The sequence below is a fragment of the Morchella importuna genome, assembly GCF_003444635.1.
Source record: "Morchella importuna strain M04M26 chromosome Unknown Morimp01GS021, whole genome shotgun sequence".
NCBI lineage: Eukaryota > Fungi > Ascomycota > Pezizomycetes > Pezizales > Morchellaceae > Morchella > Morchella importuna.
Window position 1 is genome coordinate 214344 of NW_025763418.1, and position 15530 is coordinate 229873.

At 48.3% G+C, this 15530-nt stretch overlaps 3 protein-coding genes across 3 annotated transcripts; 1 reads left to right on the plus strand and 2 right to left on the minus strand.

Annotated features, from left to right (window-relative positions):
• Positions 1–116: 116 nt before the first annotated feature.
• Positions 117–1487, plus strand: LAJ45_06909 (uncharacterized protein; the record flags this gene model as incomplete). The annotated part of the gene is made up of 1 exon (XM_046116470.1): positions 117–1487. One exon carries the CDS (start codon positions 117–119, stop codon positions 1485–1487), a length of 1371 nt encoding a protein of 456 aa, XP_045970239.1.
• A 4585-nt stretch (positions 1488–6072) lies between these two features.
• On the minus strand, positions 6073–9227 carry LAJ45_06910 (uncharacterized protein; the record flags this gene model as incomplete). The annotated part of the gene is made up of 3 exons (XM_046116471.1): positions 6073–8103; positions 8158–9093; positions 9225–9227. The coding sequence occupies 3 exons, from the start codon at positions 9225–9227 to the stop codon at positions 6073–6075; spliced, it is 2970 nt and encodes a 989-aa protein (XP_045970240.1).
• A 5573-nt stretch (positions 9228–14800) lies between these two features.
• Positions 14801–15037, minus strand: LAJ45_06911 (uncharacterized protein; the record flags this gene model as incomplete). The annotated part of the gene is made up of 1 exon (XM_046116472.1): positions 14801–15037. One exon carries the CDS (start codon positions 15035–15037, stop codon positions 14801–14803), a length of 237 nt encoding a protein of 78 aa, XP_045970241.1.
• Positions 15038–15530: the final 493 nt, after the last annotated feature.

A 15530-nucleotide genomic window follows, 5' to 3' on the forward strand; every position in this document is an offset into this window, starting at 1 on the left:
TACCATTTCTTAATATTTCACGGGGCTTGAAGCTCTTAATTACTTACCCATATATTCTGTGCCACTACTACACATTTCATAACTATTACTACCATAGCACATATCAATCATCCGCCATGGACCGATTAACAACAACCACACTACTCATCTTCGCTCTCCTCTTCAGCAGCGCTACTGCTTTCAACAACGTCGGAAGCCAAAGCCTCTCGACCCTCCTCCCCCGACAAGAAACCTGCGGGTCCGATACCAACTCCGTTACCTGTAACGTCGGCTCCTTCTGTTGCCCCTCCAACACTCGCTGTATCCCCGTTGAAAATGCAACCTCGGTCGTGTGTTGCAAAGTCGGCGAGATCTGCGACGAGATTTTTCCCATTACGTGTTCCACAACAACCCTGAGCACGCTCTCGACACAACCAAAGCTCGACACCTGTGGCACACAATGCTGTCCAGTGGGTTATGAATGTGGCCCGAATAAGGATCGTTGTATCATGAAAGCTGCGAACCTGCCCGCGGATTACGTTGAGAACCGGGAAGGCAGGAAGAAGAACGCTACTGATGAAGCGCTGTTGGAGACATGTAAACAGTTTATCACTCTTCCTGCAACTAGTGATGAGGTTCCGGTGTCTCGATGCTCTAAGTTTACCTGGGAAGGAATTCTTGTTGGCCTTTTCCCGGGAATTGCCATTGGACTTGCGATAATGCTGGTATATATCAAGGCGGTGGAGATGAAAACTCGCCGGCGGACAATCCACTTTAACGGGCGTCTTTCTGCCATGCCCGAAGACTTTGAAGAACAGAAGCTGCCGCCACCACCGGTTCCGGTGATTGGAGCGGACGTGAGGGAGCGGTACTCAAGCAATTTCTTTAGTGCAAACAACAACCCCATGGTTGTGAACCCCACTCCCGCATTAACAAATGAGTGGAAGCCCCGCGACATGACCAATGAATGGAAACCGCGAAACTTCTCGGGCTCCTCCAACCCAATCCTCGAGGGCCGAGGCAGTGCAATGAGCCGGAGCACCAACGCATCATCTACAAACTCCCGCTCGCCTGCTCCGTACCCGCTCACGCCTGCACCAAAGCCTGCACCAGCTCCATACTCTATCTCACAAACCTCGACACCATATATTCCTACTCCTGAGCCGTCCGCTTACAACCCTGGACCGCGCTCGCGGCCATCCGAAGTCTCATCTGTCTCATCTGTCACCGCCTCCGACTTCTCCGCCGCTGTGACGAAAGCGCTACGAGGTGGAGATAGGCCCGACTTGGATGAGTTTAGTGAGCCCATGAAGGCGCGAGTCATGGATGTGAACCGCCCGCTGTCTCTGGAGACTGGATACACAGCCAGTTTCTACCAGGGAGGTGAGGGGCTATGCCATCCGCCATTCGTTGACGAGGAGGAAGTCCCACCATTGAGGTTCAAGGGAGGACTGCAGCCTGTAGGATTGACAGGAAGAGGCTTGGGATGGGACGATAACCGCTTCTAAGGAAGTGGGTGACGTCCTTCTTTTTTCTTTTGTTTTATTCTATTCTTATTTTTTACCTTGTTTTTTTGAGCGAGTATTGTTTTAATCAGGGGTTTTATTGCATCTGGTCTGGGATCATTACATTATTGTCAGACTTTACACCAGCGGTTTTCTTTTGTCTTTCAGCATGTTTTGGCGTTCTTTTTGTTTTTTGTTTTTTTTGGGTTCTTTTTGCAAAGCGAGCGTGCATTTGTTTCATTTATGTTTCTCATTTTTGTTGTTTTACGGCTACATATCTTGCAGTCCAACCATAGCGTTTAAAAAATTTGTGTGTGTGTGTGTGTGGTGATGATCAGTGGTATGCAGAGGGTGGAAAATTTGTATGACGAGCATGTAGGTACGCAGTCCCGAAAGGAACTTCTTTGCTTTCTCTAGCAAATCTTGTAAGAGATTTGGAATTCTATTATTACTCACGTTTTTTGTTTACTGCACGTACATACAGGTGAGATAGCATGAGGTGAGGTGGGATGATCATTGGCCCATCCCATCCCCATCCCATCTAGGCTATGCATGTGCGTACATCTAAGAACAGGCCCGCGCCCGCCTCTCCGGCCAGTGCGAATTCAAACTCATTAACCACATAGTATAGCTTTAATCTCATGATCAGCGCATCTGAAATTGGCAGTAAAGTAAGCTAGCGCTACCAAGCAAGTCGCATGTCATAGCCAGGATATGAAATCAGACGTAATCAGATGCGGCGTCTAAGTCATATATATATGTAGGTAAGTAAGTAGTATTTCCAGTGATCGTCGTCGTCGCGCGCGGCGCGCGCCCAGACTATTTTAATTTTCGGGCTGGAAGGTACGCGCACATGATGGAAAGTCCGCCCGGCAGGGCAGCGTGCCAAGGCGTAATCATGGCTGGGAGTATTTCTGGTCACCGGTTGCGCATGCCAACGTACGGACGTCCGGCCGGACGTTTTGCTGTTAACGTTAACGGTAAAAACGTTTTCTGTGAAATGATAGGGCGTACTCTACTAGTAGCTATAAGGGGGGGGGAAACAAAATTACACTTTTCTTGCGTAATATACCGTGAGGAGGCGTGTGAGTGGTTGAGAGTAAGATAGGGGACAATCTTAGTATCTCGAAAGGGGCTGGAGTTGGCTAGCCTGAGTGAGGTGTTGATTTTGAGGTATATATTGGTAGGTTTACAACTTAGTATTGATAATGGTGCCTTACTGGGTAGTTTGAACCTTAATAGATGCTACTCACGGTTCCATGGCGCTGTACTGCCTGGCTGGCTGGTTGGCTCGGGATCGAAAGCTCGTGAGAATCGAACTAGATGGTTCTAGAAGTGTTTTTCAGCTCCGGGGTCCTGAGGGCCGGGTCAGGCTCTGCATCGGGAAGTTGGTTTGTAACGTTCTGGAAAACTTCTGGAATATAGGGGGTAATTGGGCAGGAGAAATTATGGACGGTGATAGTTCTATAGGCTACGGTTGGAGTATTGGTAATTTGTGGCCCAGAAACGTTCGCTGGATTATGTAGGTACGGTCTCTATTGAGATGTGGCATCACCGACAGCAGAACATTAGAAATTTGGTGCGGCTGGGCCCGGGAGGCTGGTTAACGGTACAGCGCAGAATTCTTTCTGAATTCTACGACTGGGGCTACAGTCCGGGCTATGAAAGGTGAACTGGCCGGTACCAATCAATAGTCTTCTAACTAGCTCATGACTTCAAATCCACAGGAACAGACCTCGCCAACGTGTTCGGTCATAGAACGAAGAAAGTGGGGTATCCCGTCAGATCTGCCTGACCCAAGCTTCGTATCGCCCGATTAGTACTGCACTAGGAGACTGTGTGGGAATCCTGGGTGCTGAACTCCATTTTTTTTTTTTTTTACTGGTTTTCAGTGCGTGCGTTACCGTCCCGGGGGGGGGGGGGGGGATTTTCTGCGTATAAGGATTTGATAATGCTTCCCTAAGGATGGTCCTTTTTTAAGCCTCTGATAAGTGTTTGGAGAGCGTTTTATTTTGGTAAACTTGAAGCTTTTTCAATATTCCGCTCCGGACAAGACTTTGGTAAGCCTTTTTTTCTCGGTAATACGATTATCAGGACCACTTTGCTAGTCTATAAATCTACGAAAACTGGCCTGTCCATCGTGTTCGGTCATAGAACGGAGAAAACGGGGTATCCCGTCAGATCTGCCTAGCCTAAGCTTCGTATCGCTCAATTAGTACTGCAGTGGGAGACCATGTGTGAATCCTGAGTACCGAACTCTCTTTCCTTTTTGCCAATTCAGAACCTGGGGTGAGGTCGTAAACTTATTTTGGTACCGAACAAGATGTTAGATACGGACTTTATGTACATGAATAGTCCCAAGCTATTAGCGCCCAAAATATAAAGCTGTGGTGTATTGAGCCCGGGTTAGGAAGGATCGGGGTTCTGTATGTTTATTAAATCATGATTTGTCACTCGGACAGATCTGTCACGTGAGTTTCTCGTGGAGCACATCCATGATCCTCGCCACTTCTCAAAACATCAAGAGAGCAGACCAAGCAAGTGCAAGTAGTAGACAGAGCTGGTGGTTTCCAGCCGGGACGATTTTTCTAAATAGTGTTAATTTTGAATTCAAGTAATGCTGGTCCGACCCTTGTCACAATCCGATGTGGTGTAACGGTTAGCATCGCTCGCTTTCACCGAGCAGATCGGGGTTCGATTCCCCGCATCGGAGTAAATCATCCATGTTCATTTTCAGTATGTTAAATGAGTTTCGGTTGTTTTTTTCTTTCCTCTTTTGGTGTATGGAAGATGTGTGGGTTTTTTCTTTTGTTTTTCTGAACTTGAGTGGTATATAGTAGCTCTGCGTTCTGGGCGGATGTGTACCGAGTGATGGTTTATGATTTGGCGTCCTGGACTGATCGACTTCTTTTTTTTCTTTTTTCTATTTAATTTATTAATTGCATGCCTAGACTGATCGACTGATTGATAAGTAGTTCATTAATTATTATAGTATAGTATCCCCGCGGAGAATTATAAAACTGAAGGAATAGAGAGGCTTTGATTGTACAAGTGGTCATCTTGGGTGAGTATGAGGCCGTATGTATCTATTCCTTCTTGGCCATATCTGACCTTTCAGCGTATGCGAGCCAATCGTATAAAAATAATTAAGAATTTAGTAAATGATGGTCATGAGCTGGCTCAACGTAACTAAAAGTAGATCTACTGCGAACCTCATCTCAGCCCAAAGCAGGACAAACTCTATTGAATCAAGACAGATCAGGCCTATCTTTGGACTAGATCATCTAGTGATCGGTGTTGAGTCAAATAATCGAAGTTTGCACTTCATCATGTTGTGTTGCTTCATGACCTTTTACTAAACGTCAGCTATAAAGCACAATATAATATTATCTGGATAAATTACTATAGCATATGGGTCTGTTTCGTAAAGCAGTATCTCCTTCCCTTCTTGATGAATATATGTTTCGTTGGAACAAAGTTACAGCGCAGTCCTTGACGCCATCTCCTGGTGATGAATGATTTCGTTCATATCTGGCGCGCAGAGTATCTGAACAAAATCAGTATGCGCGTTTGTACCTTCAGGAGAAAAACACTTGCTTGGTCTCAATTCATACTTAGCAAGTGGGAGAGGAAGTGGGGTTCGTGGTCAAGCCACATAGATGTCAACGAACGAAAATCCAGATACCTCTATCTAAAAATCTAAAAAGCTTATCTGGTATCTATGTATACAAGTGCTTTCACTTTATCTCTTCGTAACCCAACATAACCACCGTCAACCATCTTCCTATTCATACTTTTCATCACATCAAATTGGACTTGAACTCATTTTTAAAAGATCCTTTTATTCGGCCAAACTACCAGAGCTACCGAGCCATTCTACCTAAAAAGTAAACACCAATTTCCGGCGCGAGCCAATCCAATCTTTTTTGTGTCCATTCCATCTGTTTTTCTTAACTACATCTCTTCCATCGTATCGACCATCGGCCATCGGCCATCCACATCCACGTCCCGTCACATACAGAAATAAATAAAAGAAGAAAAAAAAGGGAAAAAAGAATAATAAATAAGCTAGGGGGTCAAAAAATAAATGAACCAACAATGCACAGCTAGGATCCACCAAACAGTACACGGTAGAGCAGCAATAGTTGCGGTGAAAAAAAATCAATAAGGATATATATAAAAAAAAACACCATAACTAAACGCTCGAAAATCAAATCGTCATGAAGGAGAAAGATAATACTGTAAACCGACTAACTAACCCACCAACCTTCGTAAAAGAATAAACGCCAATAAGGTCCTCCAGGAGAAATCAAAAGGTAAAAAAAAGGTAAAAAGAATGAAGTAAAGAATAAAAAAAGGTGAAGCTAATAAAACAAGTGGAATGTAGAATGAAACACCCGCAGAGGGGCAAGTGAAGATTTGGAAATTAAATAAAAAAAAAGTGAAAATGAAATAGAAAGAGACCCCTCGCTATGAATGCATGATAAGGAAAAAAAATCAAAAATCAAACCCATTCTCGTACGTTCTGACATAAACAAATAACAGACAAAGGAAATATTAATCACAAAACTAAATCACATCAAACAATTTACATCTTCTCACCATTGACCTCAACCTCAAATCCCTCCTTCTTCTGCTTGATTGCCTTTGCAAGCATCAGCTCTCTCATCCAATCGATTCTCTCCTCTCGGCTACCAACAGCAAAGTGGTGGACCTTTCCGATGGCGCTCTTTCCAGGTTCCGGCGCAGCCGGTACAAGCTGGAAAAAGAAGGCGCCACAGTCACCGTCCTTGCCGCCCTTCTTGTTGCCAAAGAGCTTGGAGCCCTTGAAGGCGGCAGAGAGCTTGTGGCCGGCGCTAGTGGAGCAGGCAACAGAGTAGTTTTCCATCTCGATGAAGCCATCTTCTTTCTCCATGTGTCTTGCATACCCAAGACGGGTACCCTTGAGCACGAAGTGGTAGTCAGGCCACTCGTGGCGGAACCAGTTGGTTCTGCGCTTCTTCATCCACCCCGAGTGGGTTCTCTGTGGAGACGGGGCAGGAGCCATCTTGGTACCTTCCTCGTCATCCTCGACCAACTCCCACTCGGCGTTCTCGTCAACAGCGGTCATGATAGGCGCGGGCCTGAACTGGGATGAAACAGTTCCGCGACGTACAGGGACAGGAGTAGGGGTAGTTGGAAGTGGGGTAGGGTTAAACTGGGCGCGATCAGGTGTGGCGAAGCGCCTGTATCGCATGTCTGGGGGAACAGACTGCGATTGGTTGCGGTCATTGGGGGGAGGCGTAGTGGAGTAGATTGGGACATCAGCCTCCGAGAAGGGGGTAGTGGTCCTCATCATGTTCGTGCCAACGTTGCGCATGCTCATGGGTGGCGAAGAACTCTCAGGCGGGCAAGCACGCTCCATTCCCATTGTTCGCAAACTCATTGGGGTCATTGAGCGAACGGGAAGAGAGGCCATGGGAGGAGAGTTACTAAGACCAATGGGAATAGAAATTGAGCCATTTGAGCTGTGAGAGGATGTTGGGGGAGGTGCAGACTCGCTCCTTGAGAGAGGAGGGCTGGTCATGGGTGGCATAACTCCCCTGAGGTGAGCACGTGCCAAATCTTCAGCTGACTTTGTTGGCACTGGGGGAGGTGAGTGTCTGCGCTCCTCGAGATGCTGGAGGTGCTGGAGAGTCAAGAACTGCTTGACATTCTCCAACGGGTCCATGCGGCCAACATCTTTAAGGGTGTTCTGCTTAAGCTTGACCTCACGCCTCTGGGAAGGCCCCAAAACATCGCTGGAAGCAATGATGCTGGGTGCAACCATTGATGTAGGGCGGGAAGCTCCATCAAAGATTGAAAGCCTCGGAAGAGCTGAGGCATCAGCAATGCTTGGGGTGGTGGCGATGAAAATTGTTCCATGCTCGGCGGGAGCCCTGCGTCTCCTCTCACCCGACTTGCTGGTAACTGGCTGGCCGTGCTTTCGGCACTTCTCGCCCTTGGAACACTTATGGAGCTTGACTGGCTTTGGCTTTTGGTTATTGGGGCCAAATGAAGTAAAGTCCTCAATGTTCTTATTTCGTCTAGTCTTGCTAACGACAGAGATGGAATCATTGGGTCCGACGGTGGTCCTTCTCTTGCGAGTCGGAGCCTTCTGGCGGTTTGCACCCTCCTCGACGGCACGGATGGAGGGCATGTACTTGACTTGGTGTAGGTAAGTAGAGTCGGCGTCAGACATGCCTGCAGATTCAGAAGCCATGGAATCGTAATGCTTCGACTTTGGTACGCGGGCAGTGGTCCTGCGAGCACGCTTCCTAATCTGGGTTCTGAGCGGCCTTGGTGCACGCTCTTCATCAGAAGAATCCTCACGCTCGGTGGTTTCCTTCTCCTGTCTTCTCTCGGATTGGGGAATCTCGTTTACACTGTGGCTGCTTCCGCGGCCCATTGGTGTCTGAGGAATTCTGGGTGAAGATTTTGGTGTAGGAACTGGCGAGGTGCGAGGCGACGATCTCCTTGACGTGCGGGAGGCAGCACGCGGGAACGGCTCTCCTGCCATAGGCGAGGTAGCAGTGCGAGTGCGGAGATGGTGAATCTCGGACCAGAGCTCAATGCGTTTGCCAAATGATTGAATATCAAGCTATTGTCACATTAGCACAGGGTTAGGTTTTGGGTTAGGGTTGTTACTACAAACCTCTTTGAGATCTTCCCACTTCAAGTCTATCAGAATGGCACCAGAGATGTCATTTCGCTCAAACTTATCCACGAGCTCTCTCTCGACACCGAGGGCGGTCATCCAGGCACAAACCTGTCTGGGTGTCCAGCTCCTGATCTCGTCAATGTCGTAGTCGCTGACAACCTGAGAAAGCTCGCTCATTGGGCGAAGCTCGGGCTCGCGGAATAGGTATGGAAGGCTCTCGTCGATTGCTGAAGGTGGCTGCTGGAACTGAGATGGTGATGGAAGTGCTGGAGGCGAGGCTGGCGAGACTGATGCGGAAGGTGTCGGTGGCATCACAACACTCAGGCGGGGAATGGTGATGTGAGGCAGCGAGCTCTGGTGGGAGGTGCTGAATGAGCGGAAGAGATGAGGTCCTTTTGGCCCGATAGTGCAGATGCTGTCGTGTGACGATGCTGGCGGTGTGTTGAGTGAGTATGAGCGGAACATCGAGGGAGACTTCTCATCGGAAATCTCAACCATCTGGAAGTTTCCAGCTGAATACTCTGGGAGTGCTGGTGGAGTCGATGGAACGTCGTAGGATTCGTCGTACTCGGATAGCGAGAATGTGAGTCCTCCATCGATGCTCCTCCTGCCTATTGATCCATCACTATCGCTGAGCATCTCGGTCATCATCCTAGCCCTTGCACCCAATGAACGAATGCTCTCGGACTCTGAGTCCTCAGACTCGTCATCCTCAGCAGCACTCTCCATGATAACACTCTCCCTTGTACGCCATCCATTCATCGATCCCCGTCTATGGTCCTCATAGTCGCCTGAAGTTGAAGAGTCGATCGAGGTTGCTGTTGAGACTGGTCTGAATTTGTTTGACATTGGTCTGCTGAGTGCGTATAACCGCGAGGTGAGCTGTGCGTGCTGTGCGTAGCTGTTCTGCTGGGAAGAAATTGATGAAGGCTTTATTAAATACAACCCGTTAGTTTTTTTGTGTCCCCTTCAAAAGATTATGTATTTTGTTTGCTTCTACTGCGCCACGCTGACGCTGCAAGGAGGAGTTTGTTTAATTTCAAGATGATATTTATGCTCACCATAGCTGCTGTGTGTGAATTTGCCGATGGATAAGCCTGATCACTTCCGGCTGCGGCTATGCACTTTACTGGGAGGGTAGATTGTATTTTGCTTCACGTCGAGATGATGAAGTGAAGAAAGTAAGTATTTGGTTGTGGTGTGGGGGAAGGCAGAGGGTAATAAATAAGAAGAGCGATGATCTAGCTGTGGATCTAAAAAGGAAAAACCAGTTAATACACTTTTTAGGATGCCTGTTGTTGGGTGGGAGGGGGGGGTGGTTGGATTAATATATGAAATGTCGAGGTCGAGATCGAAGGGGAGGGGGGTGTATTAAAGAACGAGGGTTAGCGATCACTTAAGTAACCGTTCACAAGCAGATGCCGCTATTTTCCTGGTTATGTTGCAGGGCAGTTCTGGGCTCTCACTCTGGCTGTGTGGGTGGTAGGTGTGTAGGTTGTGATCGTTGGCTGCTGCGAGCTGCTGGATGCACGTACTCTACTGCAACCGCTTGGATGGGTGTGGGTGGTAACAACTTGAGGCAGTCTAGTCTTCTACCTCCTACCACTGCAAAATTGAAAGGATGGGGTTCCAGGCAAATGGAGATTGGGGTGGGTGTGTGTGGGAAATTATTTGGCGATTTCTCTAGCGAGAATCAAACCAGTCCAGACATCAGAATGCAAATCAGAAGGAAAGAAAAGATCCAACTAAACCGATTCTGCGTACTTGACTCTTTGACGGATTTAACGTTTCCGAAGTGTTATGTTACTCCCTCCCATATTCTGCGTACTCCAACTCACTTCTTCCTAGTAGGAGTAGGAATTTTAAAAAATAAAAAATAATAAAATACTCTATTTCCTGCTTGCTTGATCCCAGGCCGTCACTCATCCTCTTCCTCATCACCAATATCCTTTCCTCTACCAGTGGTTGGGCAGCACGAGAATACTCTGCCTGCAACCCGGGCCCACCAAACCAACAGCTGTTGTTTTTGGGTCATGTATCTCTTCCTCCTCCTCCTTCTCTGCCTACACTACGTATCCTCTCCCCCCGCCCGCCCAACTCTTAGTTAGTGCACATAAGTATATACATGGTGACATGGGTAGGTGGTTGGGTGACGGAGCAGAAGCGCTCTCGCATATCACACATACGCGCCCACCGCATGAACGGCCACATTCTGCCTGCTCCTACTCCTGGAGGTGGTGGATGGTGGTGGTTGGTTGGGCTGTCATCCCTAATTATGATCGATATCCCAGGGTAGGTTAAGTACCTACATGAGAGACTCTACGAATAGAGATGGGTGGTGACCATGGAAGAAGAGCAAAAAAAATAGGCAGATTCTAAAATAAGAAGCACTGTAGGGTACTTTTTTGCACCTGCCTGCACACATACCACACACACACAGCAAGCAGCAAGCACAGGGCTGGTCCTAAAAAAGTGGTGCACGCTGTCCCAGATTGGAAGGGCGACTGTGGGCGATTTGGATCTCTTAGCGATTTATGGGGGCAGCCGTTTCTACTTTGGGAGCATGCCCTTTCGGATTCAGCACACCATCCTTCGCTCTCTCAGCTTGCACACCCACCTACCCCTGGTCGACGTCTGTCTATTCTCAACCATCTTTCGGGCCGAAAAATAGAGCGACGAAAGAAGAAAAGCAAAAAAAGATATTCGACAAGAGACAGGAAGAAAAAAAGAAAATATGCATACATATACTTAGAGAAAGACAGCCGAAAAGGAAAAAAAGGAAATAAAAAAGGTGTGTGTCGTCGTGTCATCGATAAGTTACGTCTGGACGTGATACTAACAGCAGCAGCTACGGATATCTATCTAGCCTTCGTCTCCCTTAATCCTTATTTTCCACACCGCCGCCGCCCATCAAATATCGTTGTAGTTCCTTGGTACGGGTACGGACGGGTCCATAGGGCTAGAGCGCGTGAAGGGGGGGCTCTAGAGCTCGAGCTGTTCGTGAATCTAGAATTCCTTCCATGACCTCCTGGAGATCAATTGAAGGTTAGACGTTTCGAATTATTGGGCTTCATGAGCTGTCTACTACTATTACGCTACATTCCTGGGCCTGTCTACTCTACTAGCCAGGCCTTGCGCAATGGTTGCGCACGGCCACTATGCGTCCAAGCTTTCGCTCGCTCGTCTCGTCTCGTCGCTTTTATGATCGTCATCCTGCTTGCTTAATTATTGCTTGCTCCCTCTGCTCTGCGCCCCCCCTGGCCGCCTGCCCTGGAGTAATGCAATTGCCGTGGATACATGGCATGTATGTAGATTACATACCGTAGATTAGCCGAATCTGCCCGCCGTACGTCTATCTGTCAGATTGGAAAAAAAAGAAGAAGAAAAAGCTAGTAGAGTAGCAGCAGAGGTTTCAAGGTCCACTTCGCCGCACGCTGAACTGAACCTCCCTCAAGTAGAGTAGCAGCAGCTTATGCCATTGGGCACGCGTGTAGCGTACGCTGCGCTAGAGATGTACATTGTCATCATCAATCCGATCATACCATGTGCTATGCTCTTCTTTCGGCGCCATCATCCATCGACGTACATACATACAGTAGGTACTCTACTCTACACGCGGTACGGTACGGCCAGCCCGAATTATATCTCCACGGCTATGCGCTGCGATGGGTGGATATGCCCGTGTTTGAGGGGGAATGGGTGGTTCGGGGATGTCGACATGAATTACCATATTTATTATTATTTACTATTCTTTTCTGCTGCTCCTCCATGCCTACCTAGCTGGCTGGGTCATGGAAAGTGAAAAACCCTACGGCTACTGTAATGCATATCCGGGACGTACTCACTTCTCATGCCATCACGAGTCATGTCACGACCCCCCCCCCCCCGCGCCAGGGACGCCGGCGCCTCCCTCCCCCATGATATAATCAATTGACCCAACAAAAAAAAAAAAAAATTTAAACTAAACACCGTACCGTATGTTATGCTAGCTATGCCTCTTCCCCGGATGCCGACGCGAAAAAGAGCAGCGATTGATTACCGCCGACCAGAAAAGCATTAAGCGACCACGAGCGAGCGAGAGCAGAGCGGTGGGCGCCCGCATGCAATAGCCACTCTGGAATTGAAAGTGTATATATGGTCATGTAGGTACTCTGGCACTGAGCGTGTAATCCGGTATCAGATATGTAGCTCCCATAGTACATGTAGTAGTAGTGCTACCGTTACTACTACTGTATACTGCAATTGTAACACGTTGGTTGGTTGGCCGCCGCCGTGCCCCACGCTTTTAATTTTCATTTCACAAACAACGCAATAAACAAAATTACCGAGCACGCGTGGTCGATTGTTTTCCCCCCCCTTCCGCACACTCTATGTAGTAGTAGTAGTACTCTGCCCACCTACTGTAAAATATCTCCCTCACGTGTGTGTGGGGGGGGGGGGTTGGTGATTGATGACGATATTGAGGGATGACATGCAATGAGGAGGTGTTTTTTTTTCTTTCTCACACCCTCCCGATCAGATCAGATCACTGATGATGAACCAACGTTGGATGCGTGTGTGAATCCCTGGTTATACGTTCTCGCGAGTGTTATTCCTTGCATGCAGCTAGCTACTCTAGCTAGAGCATTTGCAAAACCGTTATGAAATTCCTCAAACGCCGCATCCTGGCCGGGCTTTTTTGTGCGCTCAACCGGGGTTTTTGTTTTTTTTATCTCGCGAGCTAGCTAGCTTTTCTCGCCGCCGCCTTCTTTTTTTGTTTCTGGGGGGGGGGGGGGGGGGGGTTGTGGAACATCCGGGTGTGATCTGTTTTGTCTGGTCGTACAAGGTCGGATGTACCTTCTCATCAGTTATACTGAGAGTAGCAGAGCTCCAGCGAATGGGTGGACGGTAGACATGCTGTTCTGTCAATTGTGCTCTGCCAGAGTACATAGAGTAGGTAGTTCGATCCACTCACACTCACTCAGTATCACACAGTATTACACACACACACACACACACACACACACGTGCCCATAACCCATAAATTATTAATGTTTAATTAACCCACTGTTGATCTGATATGATTATATCCACCACATCATTATACAACACGAAACGAAACGAACCCCCTCCCATATAACAGAACTGCTGTGCCATTCCGCGCTCCCCCTCCAATGGCGGCCTGCGCAGCAAGCTTAATTCTCGCTTGTGGCCTTGCGAGCCTGTACTACCTGCTCTATGGAATGGCACCATGGATGGGTGGAGGGGAGGGATGAGATGATGTTATGCGCGGCGGGCCATGCTTCCTATCGATATCGCTCATGCGAAGGAATATGCTCTGCTCATCCATCCATCCTTATCGTTCGTGCGTGTGTGCGTGCTTCCGCGCCCATAACTTATGTTTATGTACATGATGGATGGTAATTGGACTAATTGGCTTGTCCGGGTGTATGTTAGGTATGTGATTGCAATTGTTGTTAACTTGGGGACAAGGCAAGCAGGACAGGAAGAAAGGATTCAACCTACTACATACATACATGTACCTACCTACTCCGACCGATTGCCGGCCGTGGCGACGATATAGTAGTCTACATACCTACTCTACTCCTCTCCTCTTCTCCATCTTCCTAGCTAGCCATTGCCATTGGAGAAGATACATGTATTCTCTTTCCAGCATTAATTCTACTAATATAATATAATATTGCCGGGCGACGTCGTGCAGTACTATTCGTTCCTCGCAGGAATGCGCATGCGAAGCAACCATTAATTGCAACCACTTGCATGATTGGCTGGAGGTTCCTCGGCAGTAACAACTTAAGAGCTACAATACTGACTGTGTTTTTATGCGTCGGCCAGATTGAATTCGATTTTCATCAACGCTGACAGGGGAATGAGGGGTAGAGTAAGAGCCGTTTCTGACATGCACCCTCCCCTAGCAATATCGATCATCCTAGTCCTAATATCCTCAAACTCAATTCCTCAGGGAAAGAAAAAAAAACTCAAAAAACTCAAAAAAGAGGTCGAAACCGAACGGTACCATGGTACGGTGTTTTTCTTTTTCTTTTTCTTCCTTCTTTATACTTTTACGCCATCAGAAGCAAGCGCAATTGCCCCACGAACAAGCCCTGGCTGTGGGGATCGAGCGCACAGCTAGGTCTGGACTACTCAATGGGCTCGAGTTCTAGAGCGAGAGCTTCGTGAGGACTCGACGATGGGCTGGATGGACTGGGCTGGACTGCAGCTGGCTGGCTGGCCGAGATCTAGAGCACCGCCGTTAATTGCTTCCCCTTCGTGAGGCTAGCTAGCTACTGTAGAGCATTGTGATTGTGATTGTGATTGTGATCAGCACTACAGTATCCCCCCCCCCCCCCCAGCCCAGGATGCTGTCCATCTACATACTCTACTCCTCTACCAGTACTCTACCAGTGCACCTATAATCCGTGACATGTATGATCAGCACCCCCTGACCCTTCCTCCCCCCCCCCCCCCCACATCCAGGGCCAGATCGCGACTTTATGACGCCCGGTGAAGAAGCTCGTCCGTTCACTTCACCGCTTTCTCCCCTTCCTCTCTCTCTCGAGCACGCACGGTCCAGGAGCGAGTGAGTGAGTGGTAAGCGCCGAGCTACCCTCCCTATCTAATCAAATCAAAACCCGCACTACACACACACATACACGACACTCGCACGTGAGGGATCGCGCATGCGGGTTTCCCGTGCGCTAGGCCGCGGTGGGTGGGCGTGCATATGCAGTCCCACCGTTTCCCACTTCTTCTTCTTCTTCTTCTCCTTCTCCTTCTCCTTCTTTGACGAAACATTTTCGGAAAGTCGTCCCCGCAGCGTATCGTGCTGATAGGCTGAGAGGGCAGCAGGGTCGGAGTTATAGGCGTGGATCATATTGGTGATATTTTTTCTTTTCTTTTCTTTTCTTCGTCGGATGGGGGAAGCGGTGCAGTGGGATTGAATACTTGCGATTGGCTGCGTCGTGGATGCGGAGTATCGAGGATACAGAAAGTGTAGCGAGAGAGCTAGAGTTGAGATACAAGTATCTATCTAGTATCTACGTCTATGCAGGCAGGGTACTCGAGAGAGAAGATACAGTATGTAGATGCACGGGCCATATGATGTCCATCATCATCCCTCCCCTACACTCCTCACTCCCCTACCCTATGTACCCTACCTACACCACACTACATACACCACCTACCCTACACACACTACAACCCTACACTCCGCATGAGGGGTTTTGTTTCCCCGTCCCTCACCCCCAATCTCAGCTATCGTAACCTGGAGACACTCAATCTATCGAGGGCTGCATATAATATACCCACATGCCTACATACAGCGGGATCGGAAAAGCAGGCGTGGACGTGCCTGTTCCTGATCAAGA